Consider the following 26,848-nt stretch of genomic DNA (forward strand, 5'->3'; position numbering starts at 1 on the left):
TATCTATACCAGTATTTTCAGGCTTTCCCCTGCACACAACTTATCTGGACCTTTCTGTGTTCTTTCTGAGTTTCTTTTCTCTCTCTGCAAAATCTTATCCAGCTTATCAGTGAGTTTCCGCGGTGTCCAGTCTGGTTTGATTACGCTGTTTAACTCTTATTCTTGCTGGTGCAGTGATCTGTAGGGACTGAGAAATCTAGTTGGATTCTCTCCAAATTCCCAGCTGTGGGTACTGAGGGCACCTGAATAGACCCCTCTAAGCCCCCAGACTTGTGTGGGAATGAAACTTCTTGTATGAAAGCAATGGACAACTATAGATTTCTGTCATTGACTCAAAGGCCTACACACATATAAACAGGAAGTTTATTCCACCCACGAGATGGAAGCCGCTGGCGTTGTAATACAGGAAGTTCACTAAGGCTCCTTTTTATGCCAACTCAGGGAGGTGTTTATGGCCAGGACCTGAGCATAAATAGCCCCACAGTGCTTCCCTTGGAAGGCCCTGTAATTTATAGGGACCGAAAAGGAGTGTAGGGGAAGAGAACTACCTCAATGTCATCTGAGTATTTTGAAGCTGCATTATACATTAACTAATTGAAGCTGCATTAATTTGTAGGATTCAGCACAGTAGAAAGTGATGAAGGCTGCTGCTTTGGATAACTTTAGAAGGGGATGAGACAGATTGATGGAAGAGGGAGAGGCCTATTAGCCATGATGGCTAATTTGGAATCTGTCTCTGGATCCCTGTTGCGCTCACTTTTCTGTCCTGTTTTTGTGGCCGTCTTGGGACATATCTGTCTGGTTATGTGGAGTAGGCTGCTGGAATGGATGCTAGACATTTGCTGAGATCCATCAGGGCTGCTCTGACTGGCAGCAGCTTCCCAAGGTCTTGGGCAGTGACGTCGTTCCCAACCTTTTTGGAAAGGTCTAAAAATAAAACTCTTATGGCATATTGCATGCGGAACAGGTTCATGCTAATTGTTCTTAATGTTCTCCCATCTTTGTTTTTTTAAAAAAGAAAATTCAAGTAAAACAGACTCTGAATTACAAAAGCCAGGTTATTTTAACACAAATCATGACTACAGGCTGCTGGGCTTAAGAGTTTTGTCTTCAGCAAGGTTTTCGACTTTGTTGAAGCTGTGAGGGTTTGGAGGGGAGCCACTCTGTCCTGAAGCCATCCTGCAGAACAGAGGGTTAAAAGTCTGTGTTCTGTATGCAGAGCTGCTTAGCTCACTGCTGAAAAGCAGTTGTTGAACTGCAGCCTGACCTCACTTCACTGAGCTATGGCTTTTCCTCCCAGCAAGGGAAGTTGCCTTATCTCGAGTCAGACCATTGGTTCATTTAGCTCAGAATAGTCTGTTCTTGACTGGCATCCCTGCCAGGGTCTGCCAGGGTAGCATCTCTCCAGGGTCTTGGTCAGAGAGGGGTCTTTACCAAGATATTTTACTGTTTGAGGCAAAGACAGGGTGGTGCAAAACCCTCCCTTTTCCATGCATAAAACCCACACTGAGTAGCAGCAGAGTCTTTTTTCTGTCTACCACATTTGAGGGCAACAGGCCTCCAAGGCCTTTCCTTCCTGCTGCCTGACTTCCTCTAACAGACAAGCTCAGTGCTAGAAATTAGCCAGGCGCCAGGTGCATTTTGCGACTGGTGCGGGTCCAATTGCAACCACATGGAGGTCTCTGGGTGCTGGGCTAGCAACTGACATCTCCCATCTGGCTGGCCCCTCCAGCTTTTCTTAATCAGGTAAGCAGAAGAGCTTATTTGTTGCATTTATATCCCACCCTTTTCTCCAAGGAGTTCATGGTTCACCTCCCCCTCCTCAGTTAATCCTTACAACGGCCCTGTGAGGTAGGTTAAGAGGTTGCAACTGACTCAAGGTCACCCAGTGAGCTTCATGGCTGAGTGGGGATTGAACCCTGATCTCCAAAGTACTAGTCCAACACCACTACACTACACTGACTTCCTAGAGTCCTTCTGCTACGGGGCAGCTCTATAAATTAAGTAGGTAAATAAATGTGGGGAAAGCAAAATGTCACTTGCAAAAGGAACGGAAATATTTTCTTTGAAGCTTGAATTTGTTATAATCTGGATTGTTTTATTTGATGTTTTAATGTGTTGTCAAATGTTGCTTTGACTTTTTTCTTAAGGATCTAGAATGGTATAGAAATGAAAATAATAATAACAACAACAAATCTAGACATGCCATTGTGGTGACCGCAACCTAGGTTTAATCGCCATTGGGCGATTAGCTTATATATCTGAGTTTGGTCAGGCTGGCTCTACCTGCTACCCGGGATCCTTAAACCTTGTTTGCTGGGGACTGAACCAAAAACCTTCTGTGTGTGCAAAGCACGTCTGTGCTCTGCAGCTTGTCTTGTGTCCAGCAGCAAACAAACTGTTCAGTGGGGCAAGCAGGTCATATGCTTGGTCCTCAGTTGCCTGTGGCTGTAGTTCATACATGAGATAAGAGTGTACAGGGAGCACTGACCTGCCAATGGGAGTTTTTGTCCATTGTTCCAGACCACTTTGTAACTTTGTCTGCCACTCCTGTGCTCAGGTGCCCCCAGTGTGTGCCACTAAGGATCCCGAGAGCCACGTGAGCCGCTTGCCCACAACTCCCATCGCCTGGGAATAATTGCTGTGTTTTTGTGGTCATTCTGCATGTAGATGCCAGAATTCCCTAAGGAAAAGTAGGTAGTTGTTGGAGAAAGCCTATTTTTCAAGCATGCTTTCCTTTCTGGTGGCCCCATAGAACGTTGTTCTCAGATTGGTGAGAGAGAAATGGTTTCCTTCTCTCTCTCTCCTGCTCTCCCGCAATCTCTGTTGGAAGCATAGCCTGTTGGAAGCATACTGCAGGGATGGAAAACCTTAATCTTGGAGCATGGATGTGGCCCTTGGGACTCTTCCAAGACTGTTCCACTGCTCTGCACCCTGTTCAAGGGTTTTTCCCTGATTGGAATGTACCATTTAACTGTGGCAATGCTTCTTGGCTAGCTGAATATAGAACGGTGTGTAGAAATCTTTGGTTCTTGTGTGGCTGGACTGTCGCCTACAGTATAACGCTTTTTGTTAGACTTCGGTTCTCATCAGTCCCAGTCAGCACACCTGTGGTTAGGGAATTGTAATTCAGTAGCATCTAGGGGTCAAAATGTCTCCCCTTCCCTGATATAATGTTAACAGTTGCATGTGTTGCTCTGCCCATACCTTCCTCTGGCCCTGCACATGTGGCCCCTGGAAGGTTGTCTGTGAGGGAATGTGGCCCTTGAACTGCAAAAGTTTCCTTGCCTTCATCCGTACTGCAAGAAAAAAATACACCAATATTTAGTTCTGTTGTTTCTGTTCCCCTGCAATCACCTAGTACAAAATCTGGCCGTGCTTCAGCCCATGGAGTACCAGGGCCTCTTTACTCTCCCAAGCATTTTTTTTGGAAACAGGAGGAAGGGGAGGCTGATGAAAAACACTGTCCCCCCACTGCCACAGTGTCTTGTTAACTCATGGGGGGCAAACCCATCGTTTAGTTGGATTTCTTTGTATCTGATTTGGTTAGCATTGGCCACTGTGAATAACAGCCTACTCACGAACTTAGGAAGTCAGGTCATTAGCTCATCCAGATCCATACTGTCTACACTGACAGGCAGCAGCTCTCCAGGGTTTCAGGCAAGGGAGCCTTTTCCCAGCATGACCTGGAGATTGAAGCTGGTGCCTCTGAGCTGTGGTCCTCCTCTCAAACTTAGTAGGTGTGGGTTTTATGAAATGTATGCTGTCTCTGATCCCTTGCATTTGTAGGCATTCTTGGTGAAATGCGTCTACCAGGTTGCAAATTTCCAGAGTGTTTGTGCCACTGTTTTTAGGCAGGGCTGCGTAGATTTATGCCACTTTATAAAGCTTGGCTTCATTCTTGTTGAAAACTGGTGTGGTCTTGGGGCCAGAATCTGAGCCCGAGGACGAGGAAAGACCCTGCTTCAACCTCTGATCTTGCGAAGACGACTCCCTGGTTACCAGCTCTGAGGGTTGCTGGATGCAGCTCAGCTGGAGAATGTCGCTGCCCTGCTCTGAGATGCCAACTTGTCCAAGTTCCCTTTTTCTTTTCTTTTTTTGTTGCAACACCAACCTGTAACTTTCCATTGGTCATGGAAACTTTCCTTGAGGAGATGGGTTTTATCAAAGGCTTTTTCACCCAAAGCTGAGAACAAGCTTGGAACTCTCCCCTTTGAGAACTGGTGCGTGTCTGAGGGATTTGAGGAGTGGACTCTGCACCTGGGACATGCGAGTCCTCGCAACCTGATGGTTTTAAGAAGGCAATTTGTACCGGGACGTGGGGCAGACCTGGGAGAAAGATACTTGACCCCTTGGCTTAAGGCAGGGGTGGCCAACTCCCAAGAGGCTGTGATCTACTCACAGAGTTAAAAACTGGCAATGATCGGGTCAAAGTTGGTGAGCTTCTTTGGGGGGGAGCCAGTGATCATCCAGTGATCATGATCTACCTGTTGGACATGCCTGACTTAAGGGATCAGGAGTTGGTTGTGTTGGCAAGATGTGGCTGGGCCATCTGCTTGCTCGTTTCCTTAAAAAACACCTTTTTCTTCTTCTCTCCACTCCACAGAGTTCTACCTTGTAAATACTGTTATTTGTATATACTGTAAATGATGACATCGGTGGGCACTAACCGAGCCCGGGGAAGCTGGGAGCAGACGCAGAACCAGGCACAGCACAAACAGAGGCCACAGGTGAGGGCGGAGCAGGCCAGGGTGTCCATGGAAACCAGTTGGCTTTGAGAGGGGAGGAGTCCTCTTGGCTCCCTCACCTTTTCCTTTTTTCCGCTGTGACTAAGAGCACGCTGGCCTAACGTCTTTCCCACAAGACAAAGGAAAACTCCTCCGCACCCTTTCGGGCTGCTCTTAGCTTGCATGCTTAGGAGCTGAGGCAAAGTTCTGGCTTTGTGGGCAAACACAGGAAGAATCGGAAGGAGAAGGGAAGACCCTTCTACCTTTTTAAAGAGAAGACAGTGTTCAGACTTTCTTGATACGTGTGGCAGGTGAACGGACTAATTTCCCAGCCACTGACGCTGAACCTGTTGGGATATCTGGATAAAACATCTGGTTGCCTGGGCAGTGAAAAGCTTTTGAAACCTCCCCCGTTGATAAGCCCAACCAGTTGCCTATTAATTACAGTTTTCAAACGTTTGGGTTTTTTTCAGTTGTGACACAAAGAGGGGAAGAGAGGCTGGAAAAGGGGACAATATCTTATCCTTTCTGTTCCAGAACCTCTGCTTTTCCATTAATCTGCATTCCATGGAAGCATGTTGTGCTATTGATATGTATAAGAAATAGAAAATTAATACCAGATTAATGAGAGGTGAACATAGAGGAGTTGAGCTCTTACGTTGATAACCACAACAAGCCTTTATCCTTGTTTAACAGAGATCAGAAAAGACACGATGGGAGAGAATTTAAATACATCTCATCTATATTTTAGACTGCACTCTGGATCCTCACCTTTAACTGAGGACTAAAACCTCTCAGTCTTGGTCCCAGTGTATTAGTCTCAGCATTAGTCCCAGTGTATTTTTACTCCGCTTCTTAGCCAAAAAGCAGAGCAGCTTACACAAACCAGTCCCTGCTCCTTGGGTTTACAATCTTAAGGCAAGGGTTAGGGAGAGAAGAAGCAAGCTCGGGTGCAAATTCTTGTTCTAAATAACGTAGTTATATAGTTGTGTCTATATGAGAAAATTCCTCCCTGTCAGCTCTGGAAGCTGAGCAGGTGATTAATATCTAAGCTAGTAGGGCAGGGCTTTGTGCAGCACTTCCCTCGTAACTTGATGGTGGGAGCTTTGTGGCTTTGCCCTCCTCCCTCGCTGATGTCTGTGGCTGCCTGGTCTTGGAAGTACCCAATTCAGATCTGAGGGCAGAGCGAATGGCAGTGTCCAGCTCATTCCTTACCCAGGCAGCTTCCCTGTTCCTGGCCAGACGCCCCACTTACAGGGCTAACTTGTTGTCTCTCTGCCCTGTTTCATTCTAACACTTCCACCTCTGGCCCCTGTCTCCACAGGCCACTGCAGAGCAAATCCGACTTGCACAGATGATATCCGACCACAACGATGCTGACTTTGAGGAGAAAGTGAAACAAGTAAGTTTTTTGGGATGCTGGAGGACGTGAGGAAAGGGGAAGACTCTCCAAGGAGAGTGTGCCTTTTAACTCCTTGCCCTACCAGCTGACTTTGATTTCTCTTGGGAAAAAGGAACATGATGGACACACTCATGGCTGCTTTGGATAGCTTTAGGGAGGCACTCGGGTTCAAGGGCTTGAAGTCCTGTGACTGGTGACAGGTCCCAGCCGAGTTGACGGGTGGCCTTATCCTTTGTTGCTTCTCCCTCGGCAGCTGATCGACATCACGGGCAAGAACCAGGATGAGTGTGTCATCGCCTTGCACGACTGCAATGGGGACGTCAACAGAGCCATCAACGTGCTGTTGGAAGGCAACCCGGACACGGTAAATCTGTGGCTTTGAAGGCTCGGTTGGCAGAGTGGCGTTGCGGGTTGCAAAGGCCTTTTTTATTCTCTGTTGGGCAAAGGGAGTAGCATTGGGGAGGGGAGAAGGGCAGCCCATGTATAGACCCCATGTCTCAGAAGATGAGGCAGTTCACAGTCTACTATCTGTGCTAGACTACAATTCCCATCATCCCTCATAACTGGCTGTGTTGGCTGCAGCTGATGGGAGTTTGAAAGGAGAGAGAGAGACAGACTCAGGAGAAAAGCTGACAGAGTGAGGCAGATCTGCGGAGGGCAGATGTTGAAAAGTCAGGTCATGGGGCACTCTAAAATCTGTGTAGGATTCTGCGGTTTAAATTAAAGTTAAGTGTGGGTCTAAGGCAGGGAGGGAGAACAGCAGCCCGAGGGGCTGCATGCCTCACTCCAGGCCTCTCAGCTTAGCCCAGGAGTCAGCAAACTTTCAGCAGGGGGTCAGTCCACTGTCCCTCAGACCTTGTGGGGGGCTGGAATATTTTTTTTGGGGGGGTCAACGAATTCCTATCCCCCACAAATAACCCAGAGATGCATTTTAAATAAAAGCACACATTTTACTTATGTAAACACACACTGATTCCCGGACCGTCTGCGGGCCAGATTTAGAAGGCGATTGGGCTGGATCCGGCCCCCGGGCCTTAGTTTCCTTACCCATGGCTTATCCCTTGGAACACTTCCCTGACCACACTGCTCCCTAGCCCTGCTTGGTTTCCCAAGCATTTGTGGGTGGCTGGAATGTGTCCTTGAGCTCTGATAATGCCTCCCATCTGTATGGGTGACAGAGAGGGATGTGTTTGTACATTTATTGCACACCCACTTTTGCCTCACTGCTGGCATGTGGCCCTTGGAAGGTTCCCCAGGCGGAAATGCGGCCCTTGGGAAGAAACAGGTTTCCTACCCCCAACCTGAGAAGACTAAGGATGACTCACCTGTTCATCGGCCCAGACCCAGATCTTGCAGTTCTCCTCTCCTGACATTCATGGCCTCCTCTGCATACTGCTTCTAGTTGTCAAAATATTCTGCTGTCTTCAATGAAACCTGTAGAATGTTTCTTGCATGCATCTGTGAAATTGAATGTGTGTTACGTGCATGGAGAGTGGGAATAAATCTTGCCTCTCCCTTCGCAGCACTCCTGGGAGATGGTTGGGAAGAAGAAGGGGGTTTCAGGACAGAAAGACAGCGGGCAGACGGAACCCAGCGAAGAAAGCAAAGAGAACCGAGAGAGGGAGCGGGACTTCAGCCGGCGACGAGGTGGATTGCCAAGAAGGGGCCGAGGGACGAGCCGCGGAAGAGAGTGTAAGAGTCACAACTTTGTGCGGAATAGCTGCCGGTGTGGGGTGGGGCAATGAGACGAGAGGAAAGGTAGCAGATGATTAAAACCTCACGGCCAGAGGTGTGCAGCGTGGGGGCAGTTATGGCTTCCCTGTCATACCTGGCATTGCCGTGCACGGAGCTGGAAAAATAAGTCACATTTTGAATTCCTGCTCCACACTTCCTTTATTTTTTAATAGTTAGCTCTGCTTGGGAGTCAACAAAATGTTTCAAATATCCAGGTGTTTTGGGTAATCGGGATCCTTAGGGTTTTTTGTTTTTTAAAATGGAGACCTGTTTTATACAAATGCCGTTTCACAAGCCGACTGTGAAGATGTGTTTCGTTTGGGTGTTTGCATCTTCTTTAAAACAAAAAAGACCACCCAACCCCCTTTACAACATCTGTTTTGCAACCTATGGGTTGTATTTTATTTTCATCTGAAGACCACGTATCTCCATTCCTTTAAAAGCAGATGGTTCGTTCTAAAGACCCTCAAGGGAAATTGAGGACGCTGAGTCTGTAAAATTTAGACACGAGCATATTGCAGGGCAGGGCTGGGAAAACTGGAGCGGAGTGGCGTGGGTTGCTTCTCCTGTAGTAGAGGAAGGGGCAGTGGCGTAGCGTGGGGGGTGCAGGGGGGGCTGGGCGCAACATCTGGGGGTTAGGGTTAGGGGGCGCAAATCCACGGGTTAGGGGGCGCAAATTACTTGCCTTGCCCTGGGTGCTGACAACCCACGCTACGCCACTGGGAAGGGGGTCATGTGTGGATTGTCACCGCCCACTTCTCCCCTGGCAAGAGGTTGAACTTCCGAGAGAGGGCACCTGGTGGGCAGGGCAAACCCTTGGCAAAGCCAGCTTCTGCCAGCTTCTCTGCAGCTCACACTCAAGCCTGGTGCCCCCGCCCCCCCCCCATGCACTCAACACACTGGAAACTTACTAGTGTGGTTTTGTGTCTTCCAGTTCGGGGCCAGGAGAATGGACTGGACAGTGGCAAGACAGCCGGACCCACTGGAAGAGGCACAGAGAGAGGGCGACGAGGCCGCGGGCGAGGCAGAGGTGAGAGAGGCGGCTCAGCAGCCTGGATAGCTTTTACAAAGAGGACTGGAAATTACCATGGAGGATACTGCTGCCAGTGGCTACTTGGCACAGTGGCTGTTTTCTCCCCATACTGTCGGAGGCAGGGTATCTCTTGATAACCAGTTTCTGGGAATCAAGTGTGGAAAGTGAGACTTTCAGGCTTCCCTTACTTAGCTTGTCCGTTTGAGAACAGGATGGATCAGATGCACTTTTTGTAAGACCATAAAAACAGGTGATTGAGTGGTGTATCGAATTAAGAATGGTGAGGAGGAAGTTGATCTAGAGAGGTTTTCCTCTCTTAGCACTAGAATTCAGGCTCATCAAACGAACGTCGCAAGACTCAGGACAGACAAAGAATAAATAAATCCTGATTTAAAGGGCCTTTGAATCCATCCCTCCTGCCGTACGGTGGGCTGCATACCAGTAGACCCTTTCTGGCTCCCTCATAGCCATAAAGGGGGGACAGCGTATGCTATAGCAAGTCTTGGCATCATCAGCAAATTCGGTCCTGCGTCTGTGTTAGCTGACTGACCGCCTGTGGTGATCAAACAAACAAGGTGTTCGATTCCTAATGTGAGTGCACCTGAAACCAGGCAGGGGAAGTTGAAGTTTCATTCCCACATAGGGAACCTTCTGGGGGCCACAGTGCCCCTCAACCCTGGCCCTCAGCAATGCCTGCTGCAGATGGTCAGAGTTGGGAGCCCAATAACTGGAGGGTCGCAGGTTCTCCACATCTAGAATATCCCACGTTCTCCCACCTTCATTGTGGACTTGAACTCTGGCACTAGTCCAGCTCTCAGTCTCAATTGGGTACCTACAAGGTGGGTGGTTGTATCAGTAGGCTCATTTGTGTTTTGCTTTAAAGCAAGGCTGGGGGCCCTCTGTCTCTGCCCCCCAAAGTTGTTGGGGGGGCTGACTTATATCATCCCCAACCGACATCAGCGATGCATGATGGGAGTTGTAGTCCCATCCTTGGTTCAAAGGAGTGAAATTGGTGGGGAAAATAAGAGGTGGGTGAAGATAGAAGACTTTTTAAAATCTGGTTTAGTTTACCTGGAGGTGTATCCTGGGTCCAGTAAGGTTTAAAGCTGCCTGTTTTTTTGTTGTTGCAGGTGGATCTGGAAGGCGGGGAGGAAGGTTTTCAGCCCAAGGCATGGGGTAAGCTTTGCAGCCTTTGTCTTAACTCTAATCTTGGGCGGGATGGGCAGAGGAAGGGAGTTTATCTGTGACCAGATGACACTCACCTGTGGCCTGGATAGGGGGAGGGAAGAGACTAAAGGGTCAAAGCAGGACAGACGTGCCCTTGAGATGTACGCTCAAATTCCCCTTTCCTCACCCACCCTGCCTTCCAGAACTTTCAACCCCGCGGACTACGCCGAGCCCACGAGCACGGAAGAAGGCTACGGGAACAGTAACAGCAATACATGGAACAACACCGGGAGCTTTGAGCCGGACGACGGCACGAGTAAGTGACCTGGGCGCATTGTGCTGCCGCAGTTTGGGGCCAGAGTTCAGCTCCTGTTAGTAAAAAGGCCAGCAAGTGGGTCCCCTTCAATACAGCTTGCCTTTCTTCAACATAAAGGGTTGCATTTTATCAAGTCAGCCTGTTGGTCCAGCCATCCCAGTATTGCCTAGGCTGGTTGGCAACAGCACTCCGGGTGTTACAGGTAGACATCTTCCCCAGAGATCCCTTTATGTCAACACTGCCCAAACCTGTAGTCCAACAACAGCTGGGAACCCAACTCCCATCATCCCTAGCTAGCAGGACCAGTGGTCAGGGATGGTGGGGACTGTAGCCCAACAACCCAAGTTTGAAAAAACACTGTTTTAAATGGAGACTGTGGGTGGGGGGAGAGAACCACCATTCCCAGCACCTGCCCTGCCGCTGAGCGATGACCAGCCATGCCCCTGTGTGATTGAAGTCAGCCAATTCTGCCACCTAGAGCCACTTAATCATAGGGACGCGGGTGGCACTGTGGGTTAAACCACAGAGCCTAGGACTTGCCGATCAGAAGGTCGGCAGTTTGAATCCCCGCGACGGGGCGAGCTCCCGTTGCTCGGTCCCTGCTCCTGCCCACCTAGCAGTTCAAAAGCACCTCAAAGTGCAAGTAGATAAATAGGTACCACTCCGGCGGGAAGGTAAACGGCATTTCCATGCGCTGCTCTGGTTCACCAGAAGCGGCTTAGTCATGCTGGCCACATGACCGGGAAGCTGTACGCCGGCTCCCTCGGCCAATAAAGTGAGATGAGCGCCACAACCCCAGAGTTGGCCACGACTGGACCTAATGGTCAGGGGTACCTTTACCCTTACCTTTACCTTTAGAGCCACTTAATGGCTATCCACTTGCCCCATTATGCCCTTAAACCCAGCCATTTTACTTGTGCTTGATGCTGTAAAAAAAATGGCTGGTTTTATTTCAGTTTAAAACTGCTTTGGGTCGCGGTTACAATCCACGTTAAGTGCTTCTGATCCGTTTTCGTATTTTCGATTGCGAAACCTGTGGGGAAAGTTGCATTGGAGTTTGAGGGTCTCCCTGGCTAGTCCTAGTGCAGGGTTGGAGAGCCTGTGGCACCCTGTAAGCCGCTGGACTCCCAACTCCCATCTTCCCTGAGCTTTGGCCGCACTGGCCGGGGCTGATGGGAGCTGGGAGTCCCAGCATCATCTGAGTGCATCCCATCAGCTACCCCTGGTCTTTAGAATGTGGTGGTTAACCTCCACTGGGCAGGGGTGAGTTGGGTCCGCCTGCCTATGATTTTAATGAAGGGTTCCCAAAGCTTTTGAGAGGGAAGAGAAATAATCTCCACCCACCGCTCCATTGCACACGCTTTTCATCTCTTTCAGCAACAGCATAACTTCAGGGAACTAAAGTGTTGAATGCAGGAAGCTGCCTTGCAATGGCTTAGACCAGAGCTTCCCAAACTTGGGTCTCCAGCTGTTTTTGGACTCCCATCATCCCTAGCTAGCAGGATCAGTGGTCAGGGATTATGGGAATTGTAGCTCAAAAACAGTAGGGAGACCCAAGTTTTGGAAATCCTGGTCCATCTAGCTCAGTACTGTCTACACTGACCGGCAGGCAACCCCCCCCCCCCGGGTTTCAGGCAGAGGGGAGGCCATTCTGCCAGTCCTACCTGGAAATGCCCTTGGGGATTGAACCTGGAACCTTGCCTCTGAGCTCTGGCCTTCCTCCGTAGAGGAAGACAACAATGTCTTTCTGCTTGGGCAAAAAGACCACTTGAGGTTTTTGAGGGAAGGTTCCCTTACCTGGGTGTGCAGTAGAAATGTAGAAGCGGGGAGAGAACTGCAGTGGCTTTAACTTTTCTCTTGGAAGTAGATCCCGCCGTTCTTTGTGTGTCCTGAGCTAAGAAAGGGGGACTGTTAAAAGTTGTCGCTGGAAGGGAACGACCCTTTTCATTGGCCCCCAAGGAGGGTTTACTTGTCCACAGTGTCTACAGAACGCACTCCTCATTTCATACTCCCATGATTAGTTTGTAGTATTAAGTATATATTTTTAATTTTAACAATATCCACAGGTATGGTGGGCGGCAGAGTAGTCTTGGGGTGGAGAAGCGGGTGGCGGCAGCGGCAGAATCGCCTCGCTTTTCTCGTTAGAATACAAAACCGTTTTCACTGTTTTTACCCCGTTCTTTTTTTTCTTTTTCTTTTTCTTCTGTTTCTTTTCAGGAGTTGATTACATTAGGGGTGAGGGGTCAAATTATCCCCGAAAATTTGACACTGCTCCTGGTACGAGAAATCCAGGTGCACTAATTGCCCGGGATCTCTTTCTTTATAAGTTGGAATATATCTGTGGATATGTCATTGTCTCGTTCCTCCCACTCCACAACCCCTGCCGTCCTCCATCTCTTTCCATCTTCGTTTGGTTTCATTTAATGAATATGTGTACGTTCTTGCCTGTGCTTTTACTAACACCGACACCCCACCCCACCCTGCCTTCCCCACACCTCTGTGTTTTTAAGGGGAGGTGGGGTTTGGGCTTCCATGTGTGTGTTTTTCTGTGTTTGGTGGGGTTGGGAAGATGAGTTTGCTTTCCTGGCTGTTTTGATTGCACCCTCCACCGGCTGTGACTGCCCTGTTGTGGTTCCTCTCTCCTGGCACTTTAAAGCTCTTGCATCTTGATTCGAAGGCCAAGTATCCTTGGGACATAAGCTCAGAATGGCCTTGTCAGTTCAGACCAAGGAGTCCATCTATATTTCTGGGTTTTGGGGGGGGCGGGAACCAGCTAGGTGCCTCTGTTGAGCTCTCACAAGTGGGACTGAAGGTGACAGTCCCCCAGTATCTGGCATCCACAGATACACTGCCTCTAAACACTCCATCTAATTGGCCTTCTGAGGAGTCAATGATGAGGCAATTTCTGCTGCAACGCCTTCCTCAAGATCTACAGGTGGTTCGTTTGCAGTTCCAACTAGTGGGTACTTAACACTGGTGGGTTCTTACAATCTCCTGGTGGATCGCTGGCCAGTTGCTGGCAGGCGGCTGAGATTTCTTGCAGAGAAAGTTGGGCAAGGCCTTGGTCTGATGCTGTGAGGCCATTTCTTATGTTCTTAAGCAAGAGTGCAGACTTGGGATCACTGAAGACAGGTTAGGGATCACTTGACCATGAAGAGATCCTGAGTTAATCCCCTTCTGCAGCTTCTAAAAAACTCACTGATAGCCTGACTTGCGGGTGCAGAGTGGGGGGGAAATGGACTACGAAGGGGAGGCAGTCCTGCTACACAAGTCAGGTTTGCTAGCCATCCAGGGACCAAGTATGTGCAGACTTCTGCAGATTTGGCGAATGCTGACAGGGTGTTGAATCTAGCGAAGGTCTTGTGTGAGTAAAACCGCTCAAGCTGGCCCAGCGGAATTTCTCCTGGCACGCCACCTTGTTCTACTTTTTTTGGGGGGGGGGAATTGGAAGAAACCCCAGAGCAGATTGGGGAGGTGGGGGGATGTGAGTGGCAGGACTCCCAGCTTGCATCATCTCTGGCACTTGGCCTTGCTGGCTGGAGCTGATGGGAGTTGGGAGGCCCTGGGGGTTACGCACCTGGATTAGACTGAGAGAGAGAAAGTGTGGGACTGCTCCAAGGTCTCTCGACTAAATGCCTGAGAAGCGTGGCTGGGGTGGGTGTGGGTGGGTGTGCTTCAAGTTCCCTGGTCCAACTCCCAGCTGTAGTGCCTTGCAGAGTTTTCTTTTCCCCCCAGTTTCAAGTCTTCATATCTTTTCCCTTGCACTTTTGGCTAATGGCGCTATGTGGGTTTTTGAAAAAACAAAACACACCTTCAGGAGCCAGCAGAGTGTATGCATGTTTTTAAATGCCCATAGTCAATAAATGAAGATTTCAAGGAACAGGCAACTGACCTGAACAGCAGCATGGCGGGGGGGGGGCTTTTTTATTTAGTAACCTTAAAACATGGGAAAGAAATGTATCTTGGCTTGATTCAGCTTTTTTAAACCATTTACCCAACCTTCCTCTTTGAGACGGTAAAAGATCCGCCTTCGCCTTCATAGGGCTGAAAGCAAATTTTTGCAGGGGGGAGACATGTGAGCGAGTCTCTTGCAGGATACATGAGTATCATGTAGCATTGAGTTATTTATACGCTGCTTAGAGACTGTTTAAGCAGTTTATAAATTGCCTGAATAAATAAATCTGCGCGAACATACATGTATGCACAAACGAAACCTTCCCTTGACTTGACCGTTTTGCACGGATCCTAACCTGGTGGCTGCGATCTTCTGGGAAAATTGGGCTTTTGCAGGACTTTGGGGAGGGGCAGTGGCAGGAGGAGGAATGGGCAGGGTCGAGAGATGCCATGTTTGATTGCAAGAGAGCAGTGGAACTGGGCAGGGGGCATGTAGAATATCAGTAGGGCTGTCCATCACCATTTGTTCCTAAGGGAAGAGAGTTTCAGGACTAGGTCAAGGAAGACATCTCTTTTCCCCACAGTGATTCCAGGGTCCAGCCTCTTTGCTTTGGGGTTCAGTGGGTGGGGGAGCTTGCGTGGTGTGCCCATATTTTTCCTTCCCCCCCTCCCCCCACCCCAAGCTTGTGTCTTGTCTGGGCGAGGGTCACCAACCTGCTTAGCTGCTTGCAATGCTTCTTGAAAATCACCCCCTTTTCCCGGGAAGCACCCAGTATCCGCCTGTACCAAACCCCCTCTCTGCTTTGTTCTTTGCCAGGTGCGTGGAGGACGGCGACGGAGGAATGGGGGACCGAGGACTGGAATGAAGATGTAGGTACACCCCAGCCCTTTCGTCGCTTCCCTTTCTGTATGCGCTTTGCCTTTCTAACTTGGGATCACCCTAACTTTCCTGCCTCTCATTTCCTTCCCCAGCTTTCAGAGACCAAGATCTTCACTGCCTCCAACGTCTCCTCTGTGCCTCTGCCTGCGGAAAATGTGACCATCACGGCTGGACAGAGGTGGTCCATTTGCGCCTGCCACAGTAGCTGGGTTTCAGTTTAGAAATGAGTTTCTTTTTGGCGGCGGGGCTGGGGGAGAGAGAGCAGGGGAAGAAAGCAAACAACCATTGCCCTATCCAGAATGTGGCAGACAGGCCTGTAGTCCTCCAGATGTTGCTGGACTCTCCAACGCACTTCAGCCCTGGCCAGTACAGTGGTACCTCAGGTTAAGTACTTAATTCGTTCCAGAGGGTCCGTACTTAACCTGAAAGTATTCGTAACCTGAAGCACCACTTTAGCTAATGGGGCCTCCTGCTGCTGCCATGCCGCCAGAGCACAATTTCTGTTCTCATCCTGAAGCAAAGTTCTTAACCCGAGGTACTATTTCTGGGTTAGTGGAGTCTCTAACCTGAAGTGTATGTAACCCGAGGTACCACTGTATGACCAGAGGTCAGGCAGGGCTGTGTCAGGCCACCCTGGGAAGAATTCAGAGGCGTGTTATTACAATCTTTCCATCAACGGAAGCAGTTCTGCTTGCCAGATAGAACAATCTTACTGCTTCTCTCACTGCCCCATATACTGTTCTGGGTTTTCTTGCTCCCGTCCCCCAAGCTGACTCCTACCAGTTGTTCCTCTGGCTCCTACCAATGCAGTTCTTGAGTCCTCTCCATCTGGCCCTTGGGACTCTTCCACCCCCCACCCCAGATTGCGCAAGATCTAGAGGCACATTCCTCACCAACAGTCCTCTTTTGCGCTCTTCTTGGGAGTTTTTTGTCTTGCTGGAATGTGTCCTTGAGCTCTGATAAAGCTGTTTTTGCTTCCCAGGATGGAGGATAGAGAGAGGGGTGCATGTGTACAAACTAGGCTGCTGCACAGATGAAAAAATCACATTCCTTGCTCTGTCCACATTCGCCTCTGGCCCTGCCCAAGCTCTATGTGTGGCCCCCAAAAGGGGCTTCCCTTTGCCTGAAAAAGCACAAAAAAAACCCCAAACCCAACACAAAACCCACAAACTTTCTCCCTGAGGTGTAAGGTCTTTTGTGCCCTGGTTTCTGTGTGTGTTTGCTTCCCAAGACCATACTGTAGCATAAACTGAACACGAGCAATTTCACCGTGGATGCCAGATCAGAGACTAAAGCAGCTCTGCCAATGGCTGGGTTAGCACGGGCTGCTGGGAAATGTAGTCCAAAACATCTGGAGGGTGTCATGTTGGCACAGGCGGCATCAGATGCATTCAGCCACCTCAGCAGCCTGCTGGAATGCCCAAGATCCTCTGCCAACCCTGCCTGATTCTATACTGGACAGTAATTCTGTGCACAAGCAGATCACATAGAATTGTAGAGTTGGGAGGGACCTTTAGGGTCATCTAGTCCAACCCCTTTCAATGCAGGGATCTCAGCTAGATCATACGTGACAGGTGGCCATCCAAATTCTGCTAAAAACCTCCAAGGAAGGAGACTCCGCCACTTCCCAAGAGAGAGAGAGCCCATTCCACTTTCAATCAGTTCATACCGTCAGAAAGTTCTTCCTGATGTTTAGTTGGAATCCCCTTTCTTGCAGCTTGAATCCATTGCTTCGGGTCATACCCTCCGGAGCAGGAGAAAACAAGGTTGATCCATCCTGCATGTGACAGCCCTTGAGCTATTTAAAGAGATAACTTTCACATCTCCTCTCAGTCTCCTCTTTTCTGAGGCTAAACATACCCAGTTCCTTCAACTGTTCCTCATAAGGCTTGGTTTCCAGGCCCTCCTCTGCAGACGTTCCAGCATGTCAGCATCCTTCTTAAACTGTGAACACAGAACCCCAGGTGTGGTCTGACCAGGGCAGAATAGAGCAGTGCTATTACCCTCCTGGATTTGCACACTATACAGTCAAACCTCATGTTACGTCCGCTTCATGTTACGTTCTTTCAGGTTACGTCCCGTGGCGACCCGGAAGTACCAGAAAGGGTTACTTCTGGGTTTTGCCACTTGCGTAGATGCGCAAAATGACATCACATGCATGCGCAGAAGCGGCGAGTCGCAATCTGCGCATGCACAGACGCACTGCTGCGGGTTGTGTTCTTTTCATGTTGCAAACGGGCCTCCGGAACGGATCCCATTCGCAACCAGAGGTACCACTGTGCTTTTGTTGATGCACCCCAGAATAGCATTGGCTTATTTTGCAGCTGTTAACTCATGCTCAGTTTGTGGTCTATTAAGACCCCTAAACCCTTTTCACATGTACTACTGGAAACCCAGGTGTGTCCCCCATCTTAACATTCATGCAGCTGGTTCCTCCTGCCCTAAGTGCAGAACCTGACATTTGATCCTATTGAAATTCATTTTGTTAGCTTTAGCCATGGCATGGGGCATCCCATTTGGTGCAGGAGCAGTGGTGGGCCGGCCAGGCCACTCACCCAACCCCTCGCTCACGGTGACGCTTTTGCCTCCTTTCTAGAATCGACCTTGCTGTGCTGCTAGGCAAGACCCCTTCTTCTCTGGAGAACGAGTCGCCCAACCTGGATTCCTCGCAGGCACCTGCCCTCAGCCAGCCGCTGGTGTTCAGCAATTCCAAGCAGGCTCCTATATCCCAGCCCAGTTCGGGGAACACCTTCCCGCACCACGGCATGGTAAGGAAAAGGACAAGCCTCTGAACCCTGCGGTCGTGCACGTGTTGTATTTAGAAGAGTTCAGCCTCCTGGTCCCCATCTGGGGCTGCTGTGTTGTTTCGCCCAGCCAAAGCCTCCATCCGCCTGCTTCAGCTGGCCTTCCCTTCCTGCCGTTTCAGGTCGGCATGCTGGGAAAGGGGTTCAGCGACGTCGGCGAGGCCAAAAGCGGCGGAGGCACCGCAGTCTCCGCCTCCGCTGCCACCACCACCACCGGCTCGCAGTTCCTGGAGCAGTTCAAGACGGCCCAGGCGTTGGCTCAGCTGGCAGCTCAGCATCCTCAGCCATCCGGGAGCAGCAGCGCGGGCACGTCCTGGGACAGCGGCACCACGAGCCACTCCTCGTCTCTTGTGCAGTACGGTAAGGTGGAAGGGGGCAGCTGGAGGCTGGAGGGGTCTTGTGAATGGGGAGGGTGTTGGAATGCGTAGTTCACTGTTACAGCCCTGGCAGGGCTACACCGAATGCCCCCAAATTCTGAATCTGTTTGAGGATCTTTGGTTGAGTTACCGTATTTTTTGCTCTATAAGACTCACTTTTTCCCTCCTAAAACGTAAGGGGAAATGTGTGCACGTCTTATGGAGCGAATGCAGGCTGCAGCTATCCCAGAAGCAAGAGCGATCACTGCTTTCGCTGTGCTGTTCTTGCTTCTGAGATTCAGAATATTTTTTTTCTTGTTTTCCTCTGAAAACTAGGTGCGTCTCGTGGTCTGGTGCGTCTTATAGAGCGAAAAATACGGTAATAACTTCTTAGTACAGTGCCAGTGTGGTGTAGTGGTTAAGAGCGGTAGTCTCATAATCTGGGGAACCGGGTTTGCGTCTCCGCTTCTCCACATGCAGCTGCTGGGTGACCTTGGGCCAGTCACACTTCTCTGAAGTCTCTCAGCCCCACTCACCTCACAGAGTGTTTGTTGTGGGGGAGGAAGGGAAAGGAGAATGTTAACCGCTTTGAGACTCCTTCGGGTAGTGATAAAGCGGGATATCAAATCCAAACTACTACTAATACTACTACTACTACTACTATTCTTCTTCTTCTTCTTCTTCTTCTTCTTCTTCTTCTTCTTCTTCTTCTTCTTCTTCAGTGGTACCTTGGTTCTTGAACGGCTTAGTTGTCAAACAAATCAGGTCCCGAACACCGCAAACCCGGAAGTAAGTGTTCCGGTTTGCGGACGTTTCTCAGAAGCCGAACGTCTGACGCAGCTTCCGTTTGAGTTCAGGAAGCTCCTGCAGCCAATCGGAATCCTCACCTTTGTTTTCGAACGGTTTTGGGAGTTGAACAGACTCCCGGAACGTATTATGTTCAGGGTACCATTGTGTACCTAACTCCGTATCTGTCCACTCCAGCAGCCAGAATTGAACCTGTGAAGAACACTTATATATTTCGCATTTATATCCCACCTTTCTTTTACCTCCAAGGCGCTGCACGCTGTCGTTCCCCCCCGTCCCCCATTTAATCCCCGCAACAACTCTGTGGGGTTGGTGAGGCCGAGAGGCAGTGACTGGCCCAAGGTCCCAGCCAGCAAGTGTAATGGTTGAGCGGGGATTTGAACCCTCATTTTTCCCAGGTCCTAGTCTGGCCCTCTTAACCACTCTTGCCCTGCACCTCTGGTGGTACGGTTGGTCAGAGCCTTTGAACTGACCTTAAGAGGCCAGGGTGGAATTAAAAAAAAAAAGATTAAAAATATATTTTTTAAGAATTATGAGTGCTAAGTTTTTTGTCCTAAGCAATAATTGGTTCATTTTAAGTAATCTGAATAGAAGCATGTTAGCCCTACTGCTTATCACTAAACTGATCTAGTTCCTCTACCAAATACACTGCGTTTAAGGAGGCTTTTTTCTGTGTAAATGAGCATTTCTCAAATATGAATATTTTTGCAGAAACTGATTTCAACGGTCTCCCAGACCAGAAAGTCATTCCATTTTTCATTTTGTATTTGCACATCTAGGTCCCATTGCCCATGGCACTTTTGTGTACAATAGATTGCCATATTCTAGTGTAAATTGAGGAAGCGCTACGACAAAACAATTGAAATGTCCCCTGCGCTAGCACTACTTGGGCTTAGGATCCCATCTGCTCATGATTATCCTAAAGAATAACCTCTTAGCCTTTCTGTTGACTGCGGCCCATATGGAGATAGCCAGGTGTTGGGTTGAATATTGATTCTTGGCTTGACAGAGTCAGCATTGGCTGAGAAACTAACATGCCAGGTGAGAGCGACAAAGGGCAAACGCAATCCACTTTTCTTTTATAACAGATAGCAAATGTTTTTTGAATACATAAATTGTTCAGACTGTGGCAGGAATCTACCTAGTACTCACGGGGAAAATGCAGTGTGATCTCTTAGACTATCAAATGAAACTTTATACCTGGCATGGAAAAAAATTGTAATTTCATCAGGACAAATTATTTGTCGCTTACTGTTGTAACAATTGTTTTCTCAAAATTTAGCTTCTGTACCTTGAAAATAAAAACATTGTGAAAAATTGAGTATTTGCACACTTCCCAACAAACCTAGGATTGCAGCCAACTAAAATCATACGCAGAAGGGGCCAATAGCACACCAATATCTCCATTATTATGCAGTGGGTCTGGATTAGTGTTGCATACAGCAAACAGCCCATAGACATTTTTTCGGTTAGCAATAGATTCTGTAACATTTCGGGTATCTGTACAATTACATAATAGTTCAGAATTTCTAATGGGTGTATGTAAACATTGAAAAGTAAAACCATACCGAGTATAAGATCAGTTAAAATTCACCATAAAAACTACCTTGAAATGCCTGCTAAAGTATGCTATGAAATTAGTTTTTTTTTTAAAAAGCCATTTTTTTTGAATAAAAACAAGTATTCTTGGTAAAAGTAATACCCTAAATCAACATGGGTTTAGTGGTCAGATTTGTACTACTGACGGAGAGCTTTATTTTCTCACTGATTTTTAAATCCTGATTTAAATCTGCACATCCCTCCTGCCTTAGTGTGGGCTGCATACCAGTAGACCCTTTCTGGCTCCCTCATAGCTATAAAGGGGGGACAGCGTATGCTATAGCAAGTCTTGGCATCATCAGCAAATTCAGTCCTGTGTCTGTGGTAGCTGACTGACTGCCTGTGGTGATCAAACAAACAAGGTTTTTATTGCAGATCCCGCTGCGTCTAAAACCAGGGTTGGTGGAGCTTTTCAGCCTGGGGCTGCATGGTGTCATAGGGAACCATCTGGGGGCCACATGCTAATATGAGGTGCAGCCAGAGGTTGGTGTGGGTGGGGCAAAGCTCATAGGTTAATACACAGATGCTTTGTAAGGAGGAGGAACTAGGAGTTTCCTGTCCCGGGCTTGACCACCCTCCTTCCGTCTCCGGCACGCAGATTTGAAGAACCCGTCGGAATCCGCTGTGCACAGCCCGTTTGCCAAGCGCCAGGCCTTCCCGCCCACCTCCGCCATGATGGAAGTGTTCCTGCAGGACAAGCAGCCTGTGGTGACAGCGTCCGTCACAGCCCCGCCGCCTCCGTCGTCCCCCCTGGCCAGCAAAACCAACCCCGTCCCCCAGATGTCTCCTGGCTCCTCGGACAACCAGTCCTCCAGCCCCCAGCCAGCCCAGCAGAAGATGAAGCAGCAGAAGAAGAAAGCATCCTTGACATCAAAGGTACACAGGAATTTCCCATCCTGCACGGCGCGGGGCTTAGTCTTGAGGGAGCCCCCCCCAAAGGGCCCAATGAACTTGGCAGGTGAGCGGGAAGGGGCCCGTAGCTCAGGAGTGGAGCGTCAGAGGCTATTCTAATGAGCTGGGTGGACCCAGTGGTCTGAATCTGTAGATGGCCTCATCCCAGTGTACCTGAAGGAGTGTCTCAACCCCATATCATTCTGCCCAGACACAGGTCCAGCGCAGAGGGCCTTTTGCTGGTTCCCTCCCTGCGAGAAGTGAGGTTACAGGGAACCAGGCAGAGGGCCTTCTCGGTAGTGTCTCCCCCCCCCCCCCATGGAACGTCCTCCCATCAGATGTCAAGGAGATAAGCAACTATCTGACTTTCAGAAGACATCTGAAGGCAGCCCTGTTTCGTTTTTAATGTTTGATGTTTCATCATGTTTTTGATATTCTGTTGGGAGCCGCCCAGAGTGGCTGGGGAAACCCAGCCAGATGGGCGGGGTATAAATAAATGATGATTATGATGATGATGACTCAAAGATATTGTACTGGGGAAGGGTAGAATCTCAGTTGTAGAGCAGCTGCTTTGTGTCCACAAGGTCTCTGATTCAACCCCCAGCGGCTACATGAGACTCTTAAGTTTCTTAATCTTCCTACATTGCAGGGGGTTGGGGTCCCTTCTAGCTCCTTGATTCTGTTGTTCAAAACCTCGCGTCTTACAGGGTGGGGGAAATGCACCATCTGCCATCTTAGAAAGGAACGAGAAAAACGGGCAGTGGTGAAAATCATTAGATTATTTGTTATTTTATTGATTAAATTTGTATACCACCCTATCCCCGTATATCTCACAGCGGCTCAATATGATTAGATTAGGAGGATGCCATTGAATCAAAACCCTAATATATCCATGGGAAAACGGTGTGTGTGTTTTTCTTGATATGCTGAACTACTAAGTAGAACGTTGATAATACAGCCGTTTGTTGCTTTTAGTTCTTTGTACACCCTGTTACTTTTAAAACTAGTTTTTTGTTGTTGCAGCTTGGAAGAGGGCACGCTTTTAGCAATTAAATGATGATGGTGATAATTTTAAATATGCAACAACCCTGAGCCTCTAAAGGCGACGTTGAAACCCAGGCACACCCTCTGCCACAGAAGGAAATGGAAAGCCTAGGCAGCCTCCGCTCTTCAGGGTTTGCCAGTTTGAGAGCGGGAACGGCACTTTCGGGTTGCATGTCGGCAGCTCATCAGGCCACCTCTCCTTCCTCAGATTCCCGCTCTGGCAGTGGAGATGCCCGGCTCTGCGGATATCTCGGGGCTCAACTTGCAGTTCGGGGCGTTGCAGTTTGGTTCGGAGCCTGTCCTCTCAGAGTACGAGCCTGCCCCCGCGACAAGCGCCTCCGTCAGCCAGCCTCCGAGCAGCCTGTACACGAGTACTGCAAGGTGAGACGAGCCTGTTGACATTGTATTTGGGGGAAGGGTCTTAGCTTAAGTGGGAGACAGCTTGGCAAGCAGAAGGTCCCAGGCACAACCCTCAGTGGCGTCTCTATATTGGGCTGCAAAAAGACCCCTTTAGTGGGGTAAGAGAGATGAAAATAGTGCCAGTAAATTTCACAATGAGCCCCTTTGGTTTCAGATAGTACATAGGTAAAGGTAAAGGGACCTCTGACAATTACCATATTTTTCGCTCTATAAGACACACCAGACCATAAGGCGTACCTAGTTTTTGGAGGAGGAAAACAAGAAGAAAAAAAATCTGAATCCCAGAAGCCAGAACAGTAAGAGGGATTGCTGGGCAGCGATCCCTCTTGCTGTTCTGGCTTCTGGGATAGCTGCGCAACCTGCATTCGCTCCACAAGACACACACACACACATTTCCCCTTACTTTTTAGGAGGGAAAAAGTGTGTCTTATAGAGCGAACAATATGGTAAATCCAGTCGCTTATGACTCTGGGGTTGCAGCGCTCATCTTCCTTTACTGGCCGAGGGAGCTGGCATTTGTCCGCAGAAAGCTTCCGGGTCATGTGGCCAGCATGACTGAGCCGCTTCTGGTGAACCAGAGCAGCGGACGGAAACACCGTTTACCTTCCCGCCGGAGCGGTACCTATTTATCTACTTGCACTTGACATGCTTTCGAACTGCTAGGTTGTCAGGAGCTGGCCCCAAGCAACAGGAGCTCACCCCATCACGGGGATTTGAACTGTTGACCTTCTGATCGGCAAGCCCTAGGCTCAGTGGTTTAGACCACAGCACCACCCATGTCCCTAGTACGTGGGTAGATGAATCTAAAAAACCCAGGACACAAATTTTTATGGCCTTCTAGCATCTATGGTGGCTCTTTTCCCAGGAGCAATGTGTTTAGTGTCAACTCTGGAAGTGTGGACTCGATTCTGACCAAACTAAGCCTCCTGGTGTATGTTTTGCTCTAGGACAGGGGTCAGCAAACTCTTTCGATGGGGCCAGTCCACTGTCCCTCAGACCTTGTGGGGGGCCGGACTATATTTTGAAGGGGGAAAATCCCCCCACCGACTCCCCCTCCCTTCTCCACAGCATCAGACGAGCCCCAGTGGCTACCTACCTGTGCCTTGCGAGCGGCAGGGCAAAAGGGCTGGCTCTGGAGAGGGGCTGCTTAAAATGGCACTCAGCCAACAGCTCAACAAAGCCCAGCCCTCTTCCTCCTCTAGGCAGGGCGGGGGGAAGCCAGGAGGAGGGAGGGAGGAGTCGTCGCGGCGGTTGTGTGTGGGAGGGGAATGGCGCAGCCTGAACGATCAGAATCCCCACACCGATCCATGCGGCGATTCCCAGACCATCCGCAGGCTGGATCAAGAAGGTAATAGGGCTGGATCCGGGCCCTGGGTCTTCGTTTGCCGACCCATGCTCTAGGAGGCTAAGTTGGTGGAAGCCGCCTCTTGCAAGCCACTGGCAGGAGCCCATTGGCAGTTTGTGTGCTGAAATCTCCTGACCCTTCTTCACCTGCAGCGAGTCTCTATCCACGATTTCGTCCAATAAGAGCCAGGAGCCGGGTTACCAGAGCGGCACCATGCCTACAGCAACATATACCTCCCAGAACAGCGCTCAGGGACCACTGTACGAGCAGAGATCCACTCAGACCCGGCGGTACCCAAACTCCATTTCCTCCTCGCCCCAAAAAGACTTGACCCAGGCCAAGGTAAGCTTTGTCCCCGAGTGCCGTCGCCTCTGCGTTTCTCAGAGAACGGGATTGACTGACTTGTGTGTTGCATTAGAAGACCGTGTGCTCTGTTAAGATGGGGCCTTATTAACAACACAACAGCGATGATGTTCAGCATGGCAGCCTGTGGAAAACTCTGTCACCAGAGGTGGTCTCTTTTGGATTAGGATAAAACCTTCACAGAACATGAAAATCTCCCATTTTCTGTCTTCTCAGAGGCATCTGGCTGATGGCAAGAGGATGCTGGACTAGAAGGGGTTAGATCCATCAGGGCTCTTCTTCAGGGGAAGAAGACGTTGCTGGGGCTACAACTCCCATCAGGATTGACAGTCAAGGATGATGGGAGTTGTAGTCCAAGCAACATCTGGAGGGCTGCAGCTTCCCCATCCCAGGCCTAGAAAGAATATGGGGAATAGTGGATGCCTTTGGGTCTCACATTCAAAGCATCAAGTAATTCATAGCTTGACCAGTGCCTACGATGAGCGTCGCTACTAGAAACATTTAACGGATCCGAGTCTTAAAATAGGGAGATGTTTGAGAGCAGGGGACTTGGCTGGGGTGGGAGCGATGCTTGATCTGTGCACCGAATGTGTTTTTCTGTATCAACGGCAGCTGACTTCTCTTTCCCCCTCTCTTTCTCTTCTCAGAACGGCTTCAGCTCGGTGCCGCCCACGCAGCTGCAGACCACGCAGACAGCCGAAGGTCAGTGCCTCTCCAGCATGCCTGCGGTTGGGGAGGGGGGAAGAAACGAGCTGAGCTCGCAAAGAATTTGTGCAGCAAGCAGGGTTGGCGAACCTGCGGCACGCTCTGCTCCCGCTTGCAGGCGCCCCCTAGCAGACATCTGGTTGGCGCCTTTGAGAACAGGGCGCTGGGATGGACTTGACGTGTATTGTGTCTTGAAAAAAGCACACCAAGAACTCTGGCCAGTTTAAGTTTCAGTAGTGGGAGTAGTCCCTACTCGCAAATCAATAATCAATTGTAACAAAAACTAATCCATTCCCAAGTATGTATTCTGATAAGGATTACAAACTTAAACTCATAAGGATATGTATAACACAATAATTCGTTACAGAATTAGGGATAAGAGTTTATGAGTAGAGATATGTTCATGTTAGTTTATAGTCAGATTCGACCTGAAGGTCTTTGTTTCAGTCATTGAGCAGAAGTCAGTTATGGATCAGAAACCAGGACAGGGCCCTGTTTCGATGTATTCACCATCAGCTGGAAGTATCAAGCATTACATGAAAATCCATTAAAATTCTAAATTATCATAAATTATAAAACAGTCATTGTGTATTGTATCTTGTTTTTTTCCCTTTTAACGTTGCTTTTTATGCTGCTTCAAATTTTGCAAGGGGGGTTAGGGAAGGTGTCTTGCTTGGGCGATCTGCCCCTTAACTCTCTCGTTATTTCAAATCTGCCCCCTCCTCTAGGTTCTGCAGGCCCCGCTGTGAAATCGGACTCCCCCTCTGCCCCCAGCATCACGACCCCTCTCAGCGACACTGTGTCCGCAGCATCCTTGCTCACCACGGCCACCCAGCACTCTTCGGTGCTCAGTAGCCTGAACCACACGGAGGAGCTCCCCAGCACGGCCACCACGCAACACAGCAGGTAGCAGCAGGGGGGCCTCAGAACTGACCCCAATCCCACCCCCAATAGTGTGCTTTCCTTTGAAGTTGAGTCACCTGGTGCCATGGCAGATGTTGGGGGTGGGGAGTTGGGAGATGAATATCTTCTGTTCCCCACCCCTGGAATTGGGCCCAACGGCTGGACTCTGCCTAAGGCAGTTTTCTCAAGCTCAGTCATGAGGGCTAGCAACTTCCTTTTGCAGTAAAGTTGAGGATCTGTATTTTGCACCTAAGAAAACCACTGCATTGGCTGCCGTGTGTTCTGTTTTATTCCATTTTTCTGTCGATTGGATTTAAAAACAAGCTGTTTTTAAAACAACTACGGAAATGAAGTAAACTGCCCCCAGATCTTTGGATGAAGGGCAGCATATAAATTTAATAATTTTTTTTTAAAAAAAGGAGGGGAGAACCAATGGAATACCGCCAAAGATTCTGTAA

General features: G+C 49.3%; 1 protein-coding gene and 1 long non-coding RNA gene across 18 annotated transcripts in view; one reads left to right on the forward strand and one right to left on the reverse strand.

Moving 5' to 3' along the window:
• Positions 1–26,848, forward strand: part of UBAP2L (ubiquitin associated protein 2 like) — a 47,670-nt gene that overhangs the window by 4,264 nt on the left and 16,558 nt on the right. For 4 of the 17 annotated variants that reach the window (XM_081891354.1, XM_081891343.1, XM_081891355.1 and 1 more), the window contains exons 2-18: positions 4,607–4,730; positions 6,052–6,129; positions 6,383–6,493; positions 7,653–7,821; positions 8,798–8,893; positions 10,027–10,072; positions 10,267–10,379; positions 12,597–12,671; positions 15,091–15,143; positions 15,246–15,331; positions 17,750–17,921; positions 18,080–18,317; positions 21,318–21,595; positions 22,863–23,035; positions 24,572–24,761; positions 25,430–25,484; positions 26,216–26,393. In XM_081891354.1, coding sequence (XP_081747480.1) covers positions 4,647–4,730; positions 6,052–6,129; positions 6,383–6,493; positions 7,653–7,821; positions 8,798–8,893; positions 10,027–10,072; positions 10,267–10,379; positions 12,597–12,671; positions 15,091–15,143; positions 15,246–15,331; positions 17,750–17,921; positions 18,080–18,317; positions 21,318–21,595; positions 22,863–23,035; positions 24,572–24,761; positions 25,430–25,484; positions 26,216–26,393 — 2,195 coding nt within the window. In that variant the 5' untranslated portion in view covers positions 4,607–4,646. Of the gene's footprint in view, positions 1–4,606; positions 4,731–6,051; positions 6,130–6,382; positions 6,494–7,652; positions 7,822–8,797; positions 8,894–10,026; positions 10,073–10,266; positions 10,380–12,596; positions 12,672–15,090; positions 15,332–17,749; positions 17,922–18,079; positions 18,318–21,317; positions 21,596–22,862; positions 23,036–24,571; positions 24,762–25,429; positions 25,485–26,215; positions 26,397–26,848 lie in introns of all 17 variants that reach the window. The other 13 variants (XM_081891341.1, XM_081891352.1, XM_081891350.1 and 10 more) reach the window with 6 other exon arrangements.
• On the reverse strand, positions 13,139–14,521 carry LOC309358828. The gene is made up of 2 exons (XR_014163648.1): positions 14,394–14,521; positions 13,139–14,315 (listed from the first exon to the last, which is right to left on the reverse strand). It is a non-coding gene; the product is annotated as an uncharacterized lncRNA (long non-coding RNA).

The sequence above is a fragment of the Podarcis melisellensis genome (genome assembly GCF_964234715.1).
Source record: "Podarcis melisellensis genome assembly, chromosome: 16".
Classification (NCBI taxonomy): Eukaryota; Metazoa; Chordata; class Lepidosauria; order Squamata; family Lacertidae; genus Podarcis; species Podarcis melisellensis.